This window comes from Canis lupus, chromosome 11, assembly GCF_003254725.2.
Source record: "Canis lupus dingo isolate Sandy chromosome 11, ASM325472v2, whole genome shotgun sequence".
In the NCBI taxonomy this organism is placed as follows: Eukaryota; Metazoa; Chordata; class Mammalia; order Carnivora; family Canidae; genus Canis; species Canis lupus.
In genome coordinates, this window is record NC_064253.1 from 23,113,255 (window position 1) to 23,128,970 (window position 15,716).

A 15,716-nucleotide genomic window follows, 5' to 3' on the forward strand; every position below is an offset into this window, starting at 1 on the left:
CTGACTACATCATTTCTTCTCTTTGGCCACACCATAAAGATGTGTGGCTTCCAAGAAAAACACTCTTCTCCAGGCAGGTTGGCCTTGGGGAGGAGCAGCCTTCTGATAACAGTAGAGTTTTCAAGACATTCCCATTGCAGGACAAGAATTACTGAAGCTAAGCTCCCTGAATGTTGCTCCATTTATTTCCTAAAGAAGAGAGCCTATGTGGGAGGACAGGAACCCTTGGAGCATGACAAGGGATTGAAGACAAGCTCGGACCATACAGCCTGAGCCTTCTTCTCCAGTAGACTGTGGGCTGCCAATAGGAAGTGAGGGCTGGAGCAACTGCAGCCTAAAAGTGAAGGGAGGAAATTTATGAAGAGGCCAGGCATTTAACCACATAGTCCAAGAGGAATCGTTGAATTCTGGATGGTTTGGCTGAATCATTTACAAACCATGGTCCCACATAGCTAGCAGAGATGAATGACAGTGCATACAATGCAACACACTGTTGTGAGGTTATGTGCTTGGGTAACACATCCATTTGGTCTTCAAATCAATTGATGAGATCAGGTATTGTTCTGATTTCAGGACTCCATGCTAGTAGTAGTGGTAGTTTTGGCCCTGCGTGAGCATCCCCAGTCTCCCACAGTAGGTTTGGCTGCAGGCCACAGCTGCCTGAGGTTGGCAGTTCTAGCACTTCCGGAATCTGGAGTCATATCAGGATAGGGGTAATAAAAACAGGAATGACAGTTTGCCTCAAGTAAAGTGCATTTGCCAACATTCTCACTCAATTTTCACAAAAGCCAAAAGAGATGGGCAGGCTGTTTATTCTTCTCCTTTTATAGGTGGTGGAGGAAACTGAGGGCCATTGTGGTTAAGTCTCTTGCACCAGGTCCTACAGTAAATAGCAACCGAGTAGCAAAGAAAATCCCAACTGCTTCTAATCCAGAGCTCTTTCTGCTAAACCATCTGCCTATTCTCAGAGTCTTGAGATCATAAGGAAACTACTGGACTCTTTGGAAACAGGAACTGGGCAAGAGCATCCCAGTTGGTAATATTCTGAGGAAATGAACTGAGCTGTTTGACCAGCCTGCTTAAACCCAAATTGCAGAAGTTCTACTCAGCCTGTCTGCTGGAAGATGTATATCCACATCACTGCATGCTTCCATGGCATTTTTGGAAGAGCATGGTAGCTGAGACCATGATGTAGGAGTTGCTTTTAGTATCTGCAGCCTGTGGCCAAAAGGATCAGATAGGCCCAGGCTTGGGTGAGTGAATGCCAGGCATGGGAGGGAAACTTTGGGAGGCCCGAGTCCTGAGAGCTGCCTGGTTAAATGCTCAAGTATTTATTGAATGGATGTTGAGGCATATATGGGACAGGATGTCAGGCACAGGGTCCTAGTGCTCTGGGAAAAGCCACAGTGTGCTTTTCATGTCATCAGGAAACTCATTGCATGGGTTCAAACAACATGCTCAGAAGTAGCAGCATCCAGAACAGACCTTAAAATAGAGGGTAGAGCCTCTGGCATGGGCTAGTATGTGTGTGGGGGGAGGGTGTCCCATCTTTTCCTAAGAATACTTTTTAAGTATATTAAATGGGGTCCAACCCATAGAATAGCACTGTTCATTAAGTGTCTGTGGATTAAGAAACCACATACAATAAGAAGTTACCATGGATAATTATTATATTTAAGTAAATTTTTGTGTTTAAGTAGATTTTTTGTTTCCCCACAATAACACCTACACATGAGAAAAGTGATCACACATGTATGTGAGATATTTTAGGAGTCCTGTGAATCTATAATACTTACCAATTTGTGGGTCCCTTGAAATAAGTCCATGTTCCCAATTTCCATTTGAGAGTCCACTGGCCCAGAAGTATTTGAGCACAGAAAATGTGGTAACCTGTACATCACTGACTGGGGACCAGCAGGACTTCATCTATGGATGGCTTAGTTATTATAAATTTTCTGTAGAAAGTGACCTGTTGAGAAATAATGTAGTGTTTTTAATCCCACCACTGACTGCACACACAGGAGAAGTCTTGTGGCTCTTTCCCTTCCTGGCTTCTGAGAGACAAATCTAGGTTGTGCATCTGGGCTGGCTCAGCCCCTCTAAAGTGGGAGAACCCCCAAGAGGTGGCTGCATGGGTACCTGTTAGGACTGGCCAAACCTGGAAACCCCTACTCCCTGCAGAAGCACCTGCCTTCAGAGGGACCTCCTGGCCCAGGCAGGGGTCAGTAAGCACGACACCTTGCACTGGTGCAGAGCAGTGAAGTCAGACATCCACACCATGTAGTCTAAGGAATGATGCAAGGGACTGAGCTGAGGGAGGTGGGGATGATGCTAGGGACGAGGTGAGGGAGTTTGGAGGAGAGGGAATTTTTAGATCCGTATAGGCTCTCCTCTGCTCCTGGATGAAGATTAGGAGCTGGGTAGGGGCCAAGTTCATTGACTTTTGGCATCTTGCCTGGATAGGGGGTTTGAATTGATCCTAAGTGAATTTGGGAAAACAAACCCACAGGCATCCTGAGCATTGCAGGTTTTTAATCCATACATATCATATAATAAAAGGTAATAGGGTCTTCATTTAGAGTACAGAAAAAAAAATGGTCTCAGTGGCAAAGCCTCATGATAAATGATCAAAATTTGATTCATGATTTTATCCCCATGGTAGAACAAAAAATTCTAATTAGAGAAACTAAATATAGTTTGTCCCAGAAAAAATATGCCCTATGTGAATCCCTTCACACGCATGCATATGCCTCCAAGCCAAGCCCTGAAGGTTCAAGAACAACAGGCAAAAAGCTGGTGGTTCAGAGTGAGCAGAGTACTCACCCAGCACCTCACCCCCTTCCTCGTGCACAAACATGCTGGTCCACGGATTTCAGTTGTGCCTATTTCCAAGAGCTGCTTGCCGGCAACCTCCCAAATCCATTTTTAAAGGTCAACAAAGTTTGTTTTAAACAGCTAGAGTTACCAAGAACTCTGATTCAGCGTTTTACTAAGAGGAGCGGCCAAGCCACGCCTCCCCAGGCCCTGTCTCCCAAACTCCGCCTCCTAAGCCGTGCCTCCCCTCAGGCCACTCTTCCCCAGGGTCACGTCTCCCAAGCCCTAAGCCCTCCTCTCGGGTCACGCCCCCTAACCAGTGCCACCCCCAGGCCACGCCTCCCAAGCCCAGCCTCAGCCTCTCTTGGAGCAACTGATAGAGTTGCTGCTGTTTTCTGCTTTGTGGTCCCATATGAATCGTCCATGTCACTATTGCTACTGCAGATAGGCCCATAACAACCATCGACTAGTTGAAAGATTTGCTTCTTGTTGAGTAGCACACCACTGATGTCACAGAGCTCTTAGACCTTGAAAAGCAAGCAGGAGAGAGTAGGTAGGCTTGGAATCTTCACTGCGTCTTAGTGGGCTGTGACCAAAACAGGTTGTTTCAAGCATAAGATGTCATTTTCTCAGTAGGGTGTGGTGCCGCAGGTGCCTGCAGTTGTCAAAACTCATCAACTGTACACCTACGAGCTACACCTTTTATTGAATGTAAATTATATCTAAATTAAAAAGGAAACTAATAAAAACAAAGATAGGAGGCCAGAGAAGGAGAAAACCAGTGGCTCCTAAGAGTCATTAGTCCTCTAATGGGAGGAGAGGAAATCCAGCCAAGAATGCATCATCTCAATGTGATCAAGAAAACAGCAAACAAATCCCAAATGAGGAAGTTTCTATTCGTAAGAAGGGAGGCAACATACTAAAAACATGTCAGTATCATTAAAAACAAAGAAAAGCTGTAGAAATGCTCCAGATTAAAGAAAGCTAGGGGCACCTGGCTAGCTCAGTCGGTGGAGTGTGCAACTCTTGATCTTGGGGGGTCCTTAGTTTGAACCCCATGTTGGGTGTAGAGCTTACTAAGAATAAAATTAAAGGTTAAGAATCATAACTAAATGCACTGCCTGATTAGACTAAAATCCTACACTAGGGAGGGGAGGGATGCCATGCAGGGTCAGTATGAGATCAAGCGATAATTTGAGTATAGACAGTACATTAGGTAAAGGTATTGTCAATATAGATTATGAAACTGATAACTACTGTTGCATGTAAGGCAGTATCCCTATTCTTAGGAAATACATATCGTAGCATTTAGGGGTAAAGGGCCATTTAGTATCTAACTCTGAAATGGTTCAGAGAAAGTATCATGTATGTATGTGTGATAAAAATATGCATATGTATACAGAAGAATTTCCTTATTGCTTACCTTGAGAAAAGGGATAAAAAAAAGTACAAGTTTGGGTCTTGTTGACATTGTTGGTTCAAAGTTTGTCAGATGTTTTTCCAACTTTGGCACCTCCAAACAAGGAAGATTTTTATCAGATACGCTCCTACCAGTAACTCCTGAAAAGTCACATCATATCCTTAGCTGATGCATACAGCCCTTGATTCCAGGTCAGGTGATGAACACAGCCCAGGCAAAGTTTATGGATTGGGGCAGGGGCATCTGTTCAGTAAGAAGGGAGGGGCAAGAGAAAGAGTGCACACATGCCATAAAATAAATGAGGTAAAATGAGGTCAATAGGTGAATCTGGGTAAAGGATATATAAGAGTGTTCTTTGTATGATTGTTCTTTTGCCCTTTTTTGCAAATTTGAAATTATATCCAAATAAGTGCACATGTGTGTGTGCATGCTTTAACACTGGGGATGAAGGAGCTAGAAGGAGTTCTAGAGGCTTTGCAGAATTGACTTGTGTCCAGAAGGCACTGGCTACCAGTTCAGATTCGTATCCATATTCCAGGTTATGGCAGTCCCCATGACAATTACATTGGTTTAATAGCCATAAATAGATAATTCTCAGGCAATAAAAACAAGATTGCTCATGTTACAAACCTGGGGCAACATGAGTGTTTCCTTATTGCTTATCCTGAGAAGAAAAGGGGGGAAAAAGTACAGGTTTTTTTGTTGACAAGGCATGTTGGAGGTTGGGCAAGTATTTTTTTTTTCAACATCTATACCTCTACACAAACAAAATATTATCAGGACACCCTCCTTCAATCAGTAACTTCTGAGAGCCACATCATACCTATAATTGATTCAGGGAAACCTTGACTCCTGGGTCAGGTCACAGTTACTTGGACATGAGCATGACCCAGGTAAAGTTTATATGGTAGGACAACTGTATCTATTCGATCTCATCCTAGAATTTCCCAGGATGATCCGGGCAGCATCCTTGTGGATTTGGGAAAGGAAGGGGTGTGCAGTGGTCTCTCAGTAGGCTTTCAAATACCACATTGTCTGATCCTGCTCTAAACTCAGAGGGTGCTTTTCCACCAGGAGTGGCCACCACTCTTGCTCCCTTCCTGGGGGGTCTGCTGTGGAAACGAATGGGACTTAGTCTCCTGCCCACACTGTAGTTGGCTGAACGCACATTGCAGCGATTAGTCTCCTCCCTACACACAAAAAGAAAATATAGGACTCATTTGTTCAAACACACTTCCCAGGCAAATAAAAAGCTTTCCCTTTATCTTACCTCCTTCTGGAATGAGCGAAAGGACAGGTTGCTGTTGACTTCAAATCTTCAGTTTGGACTACGGAATCATGAAGCTGAAGATTTTCTCCTCACCTTTCATCTGATAAAGATGGAACTGTTTGGGGAACTTGGAAATTCAACTGTTCAGTAGTGAAAGTTACTGCCTCTTTGTCAGCATGTTCAAAACTAAACTGAGATGCCACATACAGGGAACTAAACCCAGGCAGCAAATAGGTGTGTGTCACAGGCAAGCTTCATTCTGTTTCTTTTCTGTTAATTCCACATTAGTTCTTCAGGAACAGAATGTTGAGAATAAGAGTCTACTTTATCTGCACTAGGACCAGGAGGCCTCTCTGGCCATGAGTCAGAGCTGAGCTAAAGGGTTCATAGATGCAGAGATGAGCATCAGAGAAGGAGCCAGGGGAGCCAGGTGGAAGGATTAAAAAGAAGAGACAGAGTCACTGCATGCTGGCTACACACACTCCTAGAAGAAGCTACAGGACGTCATATTCCATGATCTGCCAGCAGAGACCCTGGAGGTAGACAGGGAGACAGCAGCCCCATGCCTCCGGACTTGGGCCAGTGGCATCAGGGCTGTCCTACAGCTGCTTCAGGGTGCGGCCTGGTCATGGCTGGAGTGAAAGCATGTCTGGCCCTCCAGCCCATGTGTCCTGCTTCCAATTCATGCCAATTACCTACATCTCAGTAATAATCTGTTGATAACTTATTCTATCCCAACAGTGTTCCTAGTACCCTGTTGAATACTTTATAGGTATTACCTTATGTATACTCACCTGTTCTCTTCTTTTCCCTTTAAAATTTTTTTTCAGCTTTATTAAGATATAACTGACATGTAACATTGTGTAAGTTCAAGGTATACAACTCAATTATTTAATATGCAAGTGTATTGTGAAGTGGTTACCAAGGTAAGGTTAGTTAACACATTCATCATATCCTATAGTTACTATTCGTGTGTGTGTGTGTGTGTGTTTGTGTGTGTGTGTAGAACTTTTAAGATCTACTTTCTTAGCGACTTTGTATACAATAAATAGTGGCCTGTTCTCTTTTTTAAAGATAGGCAACTAAAGGCCGAAAAAAGGTGGCCTACCAAGGTTGAAAAGCTTTTAAGTAGTGGGTTTAGGATTTGGAACCAGAGCAATCTGGGTCCAGATCTCATATGCTTTTTTACCACACTGTGCACAAGCACACACAAGCCTCTCTCACGCACACACACCCACACCCACCCACACCCCATACACAGTATATTGGATTTTGCAACCTCTGCTTCAGAAAAGAGCTTGGTACAGCTTGTTCATTTTGATCCTGGGCATTCTGCAGTCACTGCTGCTTACAAACACATAGTGATGGTTGACCAGAAACCATCCAGGCAACTGGTGCCTTTTCACTCAGCAGGTATTATCTCCAGTCTGGCTGCATATCAGGCTGCACACCTCAGGTTTTCTGTTGGAACTTCAGAATCTTCATGTGACCTGCTAAGGTCATAAGTGTTAGTAAAAACTTTGGGAAAAACAGGCTGCACAAGTGGAAATTGTCAATAGGCTGGGCTGGCTCAAGGGCTGGAGATTGGTCAGTCATTTGCCTCCTGGGTCACTTGCCATCTTCTCCCCCTTGTCTTTGCAGCCAACCTTGCTTTGAAACCCCGGGCAGTGGCTCTTGGGAAGCAGCCCGTCTACCAGGGGCCTGTGCATTGTATCGCAACCATCGTGCGGACCGAGGGCCTGGCAGGGATGTACCGGGGTGTTGGTGCCATGCTGCTGAGGGATGTCCCAGGCTACTGCCTCTACTTCATCCCCTATGTGTTCCTGAATGACTGGATCACACCTGAGGCCTGCACAGGCCCCAACCCCTGTGCCGTGTGGCTGGCCGGTGGCATGGCAGGTAAGGGCAACCACACTGATCCCCGTCCCCATGCTGACCCCTGTAGTGAGATGGCTGGGGAACCTATCATGCCATTCTCAGTCCAGGAAAGGGCACAATTAATCTAGTTACTCATGCAACAGTTCTTTGTTCAGCACCCTCTATGTGCCAGACCTAGCCAGACAGAGAAAAGGCTGGGGATGGGAAATGGTCTCCCTCTTTTTTGCCTCTCCTTCCCTCTGGACCTGTGGGAATGGCAGGTCCCTATGCCAGATTGTTGAACTTTCAGTTAGAAGATGTATTCTGACCATTTATTCTGTGTCAGGTATTGCTGAGGTTTGAAAAGGAAATCTGTTATTGGGGTTCACCTGTTTTGAATGTTGACACAGCAAACCTTTCTAATATGAGAATTTCATTAACTCCATAAGGGAGGAATCAGTCTCCCCATTTTTCAGATGAGAAAGCCAAGGCTCAGAGACATTAAGTGACCAACCTCAGGACACACAGCTAGTGAAGACAGTATGGCAGGGACTTAGTGGTCAGCAAGATCCCAGTTCAAATCCACACTTATTCACTGGGTGACCATGAGTTGGTTACTTAGTCTCACTACTCAGAAATCACACAGCACCTCCACTTCATCTAGGGTCAAAATTAGTGTTCTTGCAGTGATTTTCAGTCCCCTTCTGATCCAGCTGCCTATCAGCCTTCTGCATTCCTTTTCTACTCCTACGTCTTGGCTCGCTCTGCTCCAGCCACACCAGTCTCCTTGCTGCAACCTGACCATGCCTGGCTTCTCCCCACCACGAGGTCTTTGAACTTACTATTCCTACTCCTGGATTTAGCCAGGAGTAGGAATAGTAAGTCATTTTGTAGGTCATCAGAGACCGTAACAAGACCCATTTTGGTCAAGAGAAGAGTGTGGAAACCCAATTGAAATGGGATCTAGAGAGAATGGGATTAAAGAAATCAGATAGTCCAAGTATACATGACACTTCTGAGGGGTTTGGCTGTGCTGTGTTGGGGAAGGGAGGTGTGCAGCTATAGCCAGGGCAGGGTAAGGAAGGCAAGAGCGGGTTGCTTTTCAAGAAGGCTGATAACATGGCACATGTGATGCTGATGGGGAAGATCTTCTGGAGAGAAGAAAATTGTCATTCTTCTCCCCACTTTCTCCTCCCCTCCTCCTCACCTGTGCTCTAAGCTCAGCAAACACATAATGAAGCTTATGTCTTAGCCACCAAACACCTGTGTCTGCCCTCTGCCCCCATGTGTCTGAGGCCTGTGCCAGCTCCCTGTAAGTGCTCAGTAAGAGATGACAGATAAGGCCCCATCCATTCTCACTTCTGGTGAAAGCAGGTATGAGTGGCCTGGTAGGCAGACCTCATTTTGTAATAGCCTTGCCCGTGGGCTGAGGAACAGGGGAGTATGCCAGGGCAGTCCCTGGACAGACTCCAGGGGAAGCAGCCTCATTATCCTGGCAGGAGGCAAGAGGGTGGGATAGGGTTCCCAGAGGACCATGGGCAGGAAGCCGAGGGGGTGGAGGCTAGGATGGGCAGAGGGTCCAAGGCAGGCTAAGGTCTCTTTTGGGAGTCCCTGGGCAGCAACTATTAAACCTTGTAAACCAGATGCCTTGGACTTTGGCATCTGTGTGTTTTTCTCTTACTGTCTAGAATGTGCCAGTTTCAGTGTTTATACAGTAACCTGGCACTGTTTTCCTAGAGTCCCTTAAAGTCACCAAAATGCTCAAACTAGGGCACCTGAACTTCTCCAATGAGGATGACCCAGTGTTATTTTGTCCCAAGGCGTCTATTTCAGATATCTGGAAAAGTTACTAGATTTGTAAAGACCTGCCCCTACTCTTTTAGTCCTTAGCCTGGCCCTTTGTTGGCAAGCAGCCTACCTGCAAGTGTTTGCCTTAGCTTCTCTGAATTCAGAGTAGGTTCTGTCTCTGGGGGAGCTGCAAGCTTTCCACCTCAGGCTTTACTCTGGGTTCTCACCTGTGGTGCCTCAGAAAGGCACTGTAAAGAATTGGCCCACCTCTTCAGTGGGGCATGTTCCTGTTTCTTCAATAAAAGCTGCTAATAAAGGCATCTACTTATAAAGGACTGGCTGTGGGTCTGGCACTGTGCTGAATGCTCTCACGTGCATCCATTTATTTGTCCTAACAGTAACCTCATGAAGATAAGTACTATTGCTCCATTTTACAGATGGCAAACCCAAGGCCTAGAGGAGGAGACTTCTGTAAAGCCCAGAGAGAGTGGTGAGGGAAGTTCAGGGATGGCCTTCACAGGTCTTGACTGAGCTCTTGCCACTTCCCCAGCAGCTTGTTAACCTGTCAATAGTGGAAATAGGCAGGGAACCATGTCCCCTCCAGACCCCAAACATCCAGTCCCTGATACCTGATTGTCTCTTTACAGGTGCAATTTCTTGGGGGACAGCAACTCCTATGGATGTTGTGAAAAGTCGACTCCAAGCTGACGGTGTTTATTTAAACAAATACAAAGGTGTCCTGGATTGTATCTCCCAGAGTTACCAGAAGGAAGGTCTTAAAGTAAGCCCATCAGCAGTCATGTGGGGCCAGTGTCAGTCCCTGGAAGGTGGGCTGGCCAGTCTTTGGGGGCATATGAGATTACAGAGGGGGAAGTCAGGAAACCAAAGTACCAGCGGTCACCATATACAGCACTACTTAGATCCTTGTCTTATCTAATCCATGCCCCAGGCTGGTGGAAGAGATAGGCTCAGAGAGGATGGGTAACCTCCCTGAGGTCACACAGCCATGCATGGCAGTCATATCAACATTCAGTCCCCCGGTCTATCTTCTACTGTCTGACTCCACTTGAGTTCACACCCCATCATCTCTGGTCTTGTATGAGGCATCCTCCAGCCTGGCTTTGTTTCCCTTCTCTTTCCTCCTCCCTGCATCCAAAGGGCTTGTCAAAATCCAAGCCCGTTCCTATCTCTAAACTATCCTAGGATGACAACCAAATTCCAAGTTTGGCATCCGAGATTATAAAGAAATTCATCCCTATGTTGCCTCCTGTGATACCCCTGATACCCTCCAGAGAAACAGTCATGCATGCTCTGCCTCCAGTGGGCCACTAGTTTTCTTGGCTTTCTCCTTTGAGTCAGCAGACTTGAGTTAAAGCCAGCCTGGTTACTCATGAGCTAGGGGAAATCCAAGCAAGTTATTTCACCTCTGGGCTTCAGTCTCTCCAAGGATAATCATCCCTACCATGAACAACAGGGATATTTGTTAGTGAAATTAAATTGGCCATATAAAAAGTGCTTGGTTTCATGCATAACACAGTATATTTAAAATAGAGCCAGTTGTCATTGGCTTTAGTATTAGTATTAGCAGTTTTACTAGTGTTAAAGTTACCACTGAACACTGGACCTTTCCTCACATGGCTGCCTCATTCCCAGCCCTCCAATCTTTACTAATTACCCACACCGGTGCATCCAGACTAATTTTCTTTCTTTTTCACCTCAATGGAATGCTGGGACTTCTCTGGAAACCTGGACTTCCACAAAGGCTCTCTTGTCTGTAGGTGACTGGCCAATCCTGGTTCACCAGGCAATCCTAGACTGCAGCTGAGAGGCACCAGAGCCTGTTCATAGGCTGCTGCAGCTTCCACTGCCAGTACTGAGGTCTTTTGGCCTAGTACCTGATACACAGGCGGGCAGGACTCTTGAGTCCCTGGCAGATGGTGCTGGATCCCACAACTCCTGCAGAGGTACCCATGTTGTGGATGGATGCCCAACTCTTGTTGTTGAGGTGAAGACAAGATAGGGACATTTTGTACTGCCACGATGCCACACTGTTGTCACACACATGTATTTCCTTTTTTTTTGAGATCTTTATTTCTTCATACAGATTCAAGTTACTCTCTAGTGCCATTTCATTTCACCCTCTAGGACTCCTTTGAACATTTCTTGCAGGGTAGGTCTAGTGGTAACAAACTCCCTCAGCTTTCGTTTATCTGGGAATGTCTTGATTTCTCGAGCACTCTTGAAGGATAGTTTTCCTGGATACAGTATTCTTGATTGACTCTTTTTTCTTCTTTTAGTACTTTGAATATGTTGGCCTATTACCTTCTGGTCTCTAAAGTTTCTGATAAGTAATCTATTGTTAAACTTACTGAAGATTCTTTGTAGTGTGTTCTTTCTATCTTGCTACTTTCACAAGTTTGATTACGTTTTGGTGTGGGTCTCTTTGAGTTTATTTTAGTTGGAGTTCATTAAGTTTTGTTGATGTTTATAGTCATGTCTTTCACCAAATTTAGGAAGTTATTAGTCATTATTTCTCTGCTACTATCTCTCTTCTCCTTCTGGGACTCCCACAATGCATATATTAATTTACTTAATATTTTCCCACAGATCTCTAGGCTCTTTTCAATCTTTTTTCTTTCTTTTTCTTAAACACAGTGGTTTCCATTGTCTTATTTTTAAGTTTGCTGATTCTTTTTTCTACCTGCTCAAATATACCTTTGAATCTTTGTAGTAAATTTTTCATTCCAGTTGTGCTTTTCAGCTGCAGAATTTTTATTTGGTTTCTTTCTGGGTTTTCTACTTCATATTGATGTTTTCATTTTGTTCATGTATCATTTTCTGGACTTTCTCCATATCTTCCTTTAGTTCTTCAAACATCATTTAGACATTTCTAGAGTCTTTGTTAGGTAGATCTGCTACCAGGTCTTTTTCAGGTACAGTTTCTCTTTATTTATTTTTTCTTTGAAGGGACCATACTTTCTTGTTTCTTTTTATGCCTGGTTATGTTTTTATTGAAAACTAGACTTTTGAGTTTAATTATGTGGTAACTCTGGAAATCAGATTTCTCTCTTCCTGTCCCAGTGTCTTTTTTTATTGTTTTTTTATTGTTTTTATTTATTGTTTCACTTTTTAAAATTGTTTTAGCCTGTCCGTCTGCCGAAGACCAGCTGGAACTGTAAACTTAAGGTCTTTTTAGTTCCTTTCTGAGCCTTTCTCTGGGCATGCACAGTTACTTTCCAATTTTCCCCATATATGCAGTAGCTTTTGAATGTCCTAGTCTTTAATATCTATCCCCCAAAAGGGGAAAAAAAAGATAAGTGAAGGGGGAGTGGGGCACCAGCCATAGGAGGAAGGACTTGCATCAGTGAGAGGAGAGGAAACAGCAGTGGCCACCTTCCTCTTTGTACCTCTGTGATCAGAAACCCCAATCACTGATCAAAAATAAGATGTCCAATATTTGGAAGACAGGGTCCTTATTGCCCACTTCCAGAAGCTGTGTGTGCAGGTTGCTCCCAGCATGTGTGTGCAGCTGTCTGCCACAGGCCTGGGGGTGGAGGATGGGCAGCTGTTCCCTTGCTAAGAGCTAAAATGGACTGAAATTAACCAGATTTACTGTCCAAACCTTCTCCTGGAAGTTTTAAGCATTAAATAAACCCCCGATTTCCAAAATAGTTACACCAGACAGTTTCTACCAATGCAACTCTTATCTAGGTAAGGAAGCAGATTGCTGGCATTTCCTGTTCTGCCACCTTCCTAGAATCCTCACCTCACTTATCTTTTGTATTATTTTAACAGAAGCACAGTTTGTGTTTCAACCAACAAGTACAGAGGGGCACATCAGAGAGATTCAAACAGGGTACTGTTTTATTTGAGATGTTTTTGTCTACTATTAATTAAAATACTAATGTATCATATTATTCAAATTAATGTATCAAAATATTGTATCCCAATTCCATAAAGTCTATAAAGGATAAGTACATTGCTGCTATTATTTCATCCAGAAATTACTGTGCTCTGTTAAAAACAAAGTCCTAGAAGGCAGCTGAGGTCAGATGATTGATTTCTTAATCTCAGTAGCATTGATCCATAATTTATATTCAGAGATAGGTTTTATTTATTTATTTATTTATTTTTAACTATTTTATTTATTCATGAGAGACACAGAGAGAGAGAGAGAGAGGTAGAGACACAGGCAGAGGGAGAAGTAGGCTCAATGCAGGGAGCCTGATGTGGGACTTGATCCCCAGACCCAGGATCATGCCCTGAGCAGAAGGCAGATGCTTAACCACTGAACCACCCAGGCATTCCAGAGACAGATTTTAAATAGGGGTAGCAGTATTCAACTTGATTAGTCCCTCATTAACTGAAAATCATTTTTTAAATTTTTTATTAGTTGGTTTTGAAAATAGATAATATATGAACATAGAAAGTTTCAAAAGGTGTTAGAAGATATACTGTCTAATTGTCCCTCCTTGGTCTTCAGTCTTCTCTCAAAAGCAGTCACTGTTAGGAGTTTCTTAATATTCCAAAAATATTCACAGCCTATGCAAGCATGTATGTCGGTAGGTAGATTTAGGTATGTTTGTATATGTGTTTGCATGTAAACATAAGTAGTAACATGAAGAAAACATCCCATATAGCCCTGGACAGATGGCTTGTCTCATAGTCCTTCCCAGCAGCAGGAGAAGTAGTTTATTCTTGGGTACTAATGGATGGCTCCAGTCACAGCTGGCTGTGGTGCTGGCTCGATGGAGCATCCATTCCTGCAATTTTTACTGTGGCTTACTGAAGCAGGGTAAGCCAACCTGTCCCCACTTCACTATGGAAGAAGAACTCAGTGAGAATAAAGAATTGCGAAGAAGTAGAATAATGGTAATAGTACCCAAGTTTGACAGATCTTTGTAACTCACTTAATGATTACTACAAAAGCAGCCTTTTTAAAAAAATCTTATTTATTTGAGAGAGAGAGAGAGAGAGAGAGAGAGAGAGAGAACAAAAGCAGTGGGAAGGAGCAGAAGGAGAAACAGACTCCCTGCTGAGCAGGAAGCCTGATACAGGGCTTGATCCCCAGACTCCAGGATCATGACCTGAGCAGACGTTTAACCGACTGAGCCACCCAGGCATCCATGCAGCCTTTTTGATAAAAGGAATTAGAAGTCTAGGACTTTGGGGGCATTCCCAAGTCAAAAAATAAGTTCCTTCTCTGCCTGCTGTGAGTCCATTCTCTGCCTGCTGTGACATTTGTCATGGGTCACTTGGGCCATCTTGCAACTTAAAGAGTTACCATCTAAGATCAGGAGGCTGGAGGAGCGACTTGGTATCCTTTAGGTGCGCAGAGGTGGATGTTGTGAGGCAGTTTGTGACAGTGGATCGAGATTGGACAATTCTAAGGGGAGGTGGAAAGGAACATTTGTAGGAAGAGCAGTTTCCTGAGACAGCAAGGTTGGTTGCCTTTTGGTTCTGCCATCTAGGGACTGGAGCCCTCCCTCCCCTCTAGGAATCCCCCACTACCACTACCACCCACAGGATTCTTTCAGCTCAGAGACTGTTCCCTTTTCACAAGGAATTTGTTCCTTCCATCCATCCATTCATCCATCTACTGATTCATTTAGTAAGACTTATAAAGGGCCCTCTGGGCCAAGAAAAGCATTAGATGCTGGGGGTTCAGAGGTGTAGATGCTGGGGGTTCAGAAGTGTAGATGCTGGAGGTTCCAAGGTAAACTACACAGAGCCCTGCTGTCACTACCCTGACTGAGATTATTAATGGGTACACAGACAAATGAAGGGTGCTTAGAGACAGTGTGAGAAGTGCTAAGATGGCAGAGCCATTGAGTGCACAGAAGACAACGGGCCACAGTCCAGCTTGAGGTGACCATGGGAAGACTGCTTGAGGGTACAGCCAGGCCTGGGGAACATCCTGGCAGACAGAGCAGAAGAGACCCAGTGGTAGGAGAAAGCAGGCTCCTTGGAGGAGTGACAAGCTGTTAACCTGCCCAGAATGTCAGGTGTAAGAGGCTGCCCAGAGAAAGTGCAGGGCCTGAGTATAAGAATCTTGGCAGGCCAGGGAAGTGTGTAGACTTCCATGGGCAATGGAGAGCCATTGAGGCTTCAGGAGGAGAGACTAGGTCTGGTGATTTTGTGTTCTGAAAGCTCAGGGTAAAAGCCAGCAGGTCTGCACTTTGCCGTCTTCAGGCTTCACAGCAGAGCAGGCCATGGCTGCTGGAGGGAGTTCATGTCTGTATGTCTGAAGTGTTTCATGGTTCCTGCAGGGCCCAGGGCTGTGGGGGAGGAGGTCCACACTCCAAGCTGAGCCCTGCTGGCTTGGCCTCAGAGCAGAGCCAGGCCCAGACTCACAGGGGAGTGTCCATGGGCACCCAGCATAGAATTTTCCTTTCAGAGCTGGAGCCACTTCCCTGCTGTTATTCAGTCACTCTGGGTAAGCCTGGGCAATTCCAGAAAGGTTAGACATGAGAGAGTAGCCCTGATGTTCCAAGTGTCCTGTGTGCCCCATCTCTGAATCACTCCAGGGCTTGCTGAGCCACTTGCTCACCTCTGGGGATCTTTGAC

The 15,716-nt window shown here is 44.8% G+C and overlaps 1 protein-coding gene and 1 long non-coding RNA gene across 9 annotated transcripts in view; one reads left to right on the forward strand and one right to left on the reverse strand.

The window, feature by feature from the left end:
* SLC25A48 (solute carrier family 25 member 48) overlaps positions 1–15,716 on the forward strand; it is a 45,655-nt gene that overhangs the window by 20,125 nt on the left and 9,814 nt on the right. For 4 of the 8 annotated variants that reach the window (XR_007400978.1, XR_007400975.1, XR_007400976.1 and 1 more), the window contains exons 5-7: positions 7,146–7,403; positions 9,797–9,930; positions 12,945–13,005. Coding sequence is in view for 4 of the 8 variants with exons in the window: in XM_035697053.2 (XP_035552946.1) it covers positions 7,146–7,403; positions 9,797–9,930 (392 nt within the window). In the remaining 4 variants the exon portion in view is untranslated. The remainder of the gene's footprint in view (positions 1–7,145; positions 7,404–9,796; positions 9,931–12,944; positions 13,006–15,716) is intronic. The other 4 variants (XM_035697053.2, XM_035697051.2, XM_035697052.2 and 1 more) reach the window with 1 other exon arrangement.
* LOC112649932 (uncharacterized) lies at positions 168–3,021 on the reverse strand. The gene is made up of 3 exons (XR_003129803.2): positions 2,824–3,021; positions 1,797–1,969; positions 168–691 (listed from the first exon to the last, which is right to left on the reverse strand). It is a non-coding gene; the product is annotated as an uncharacterized LOC112649932 (long non-coding RNA).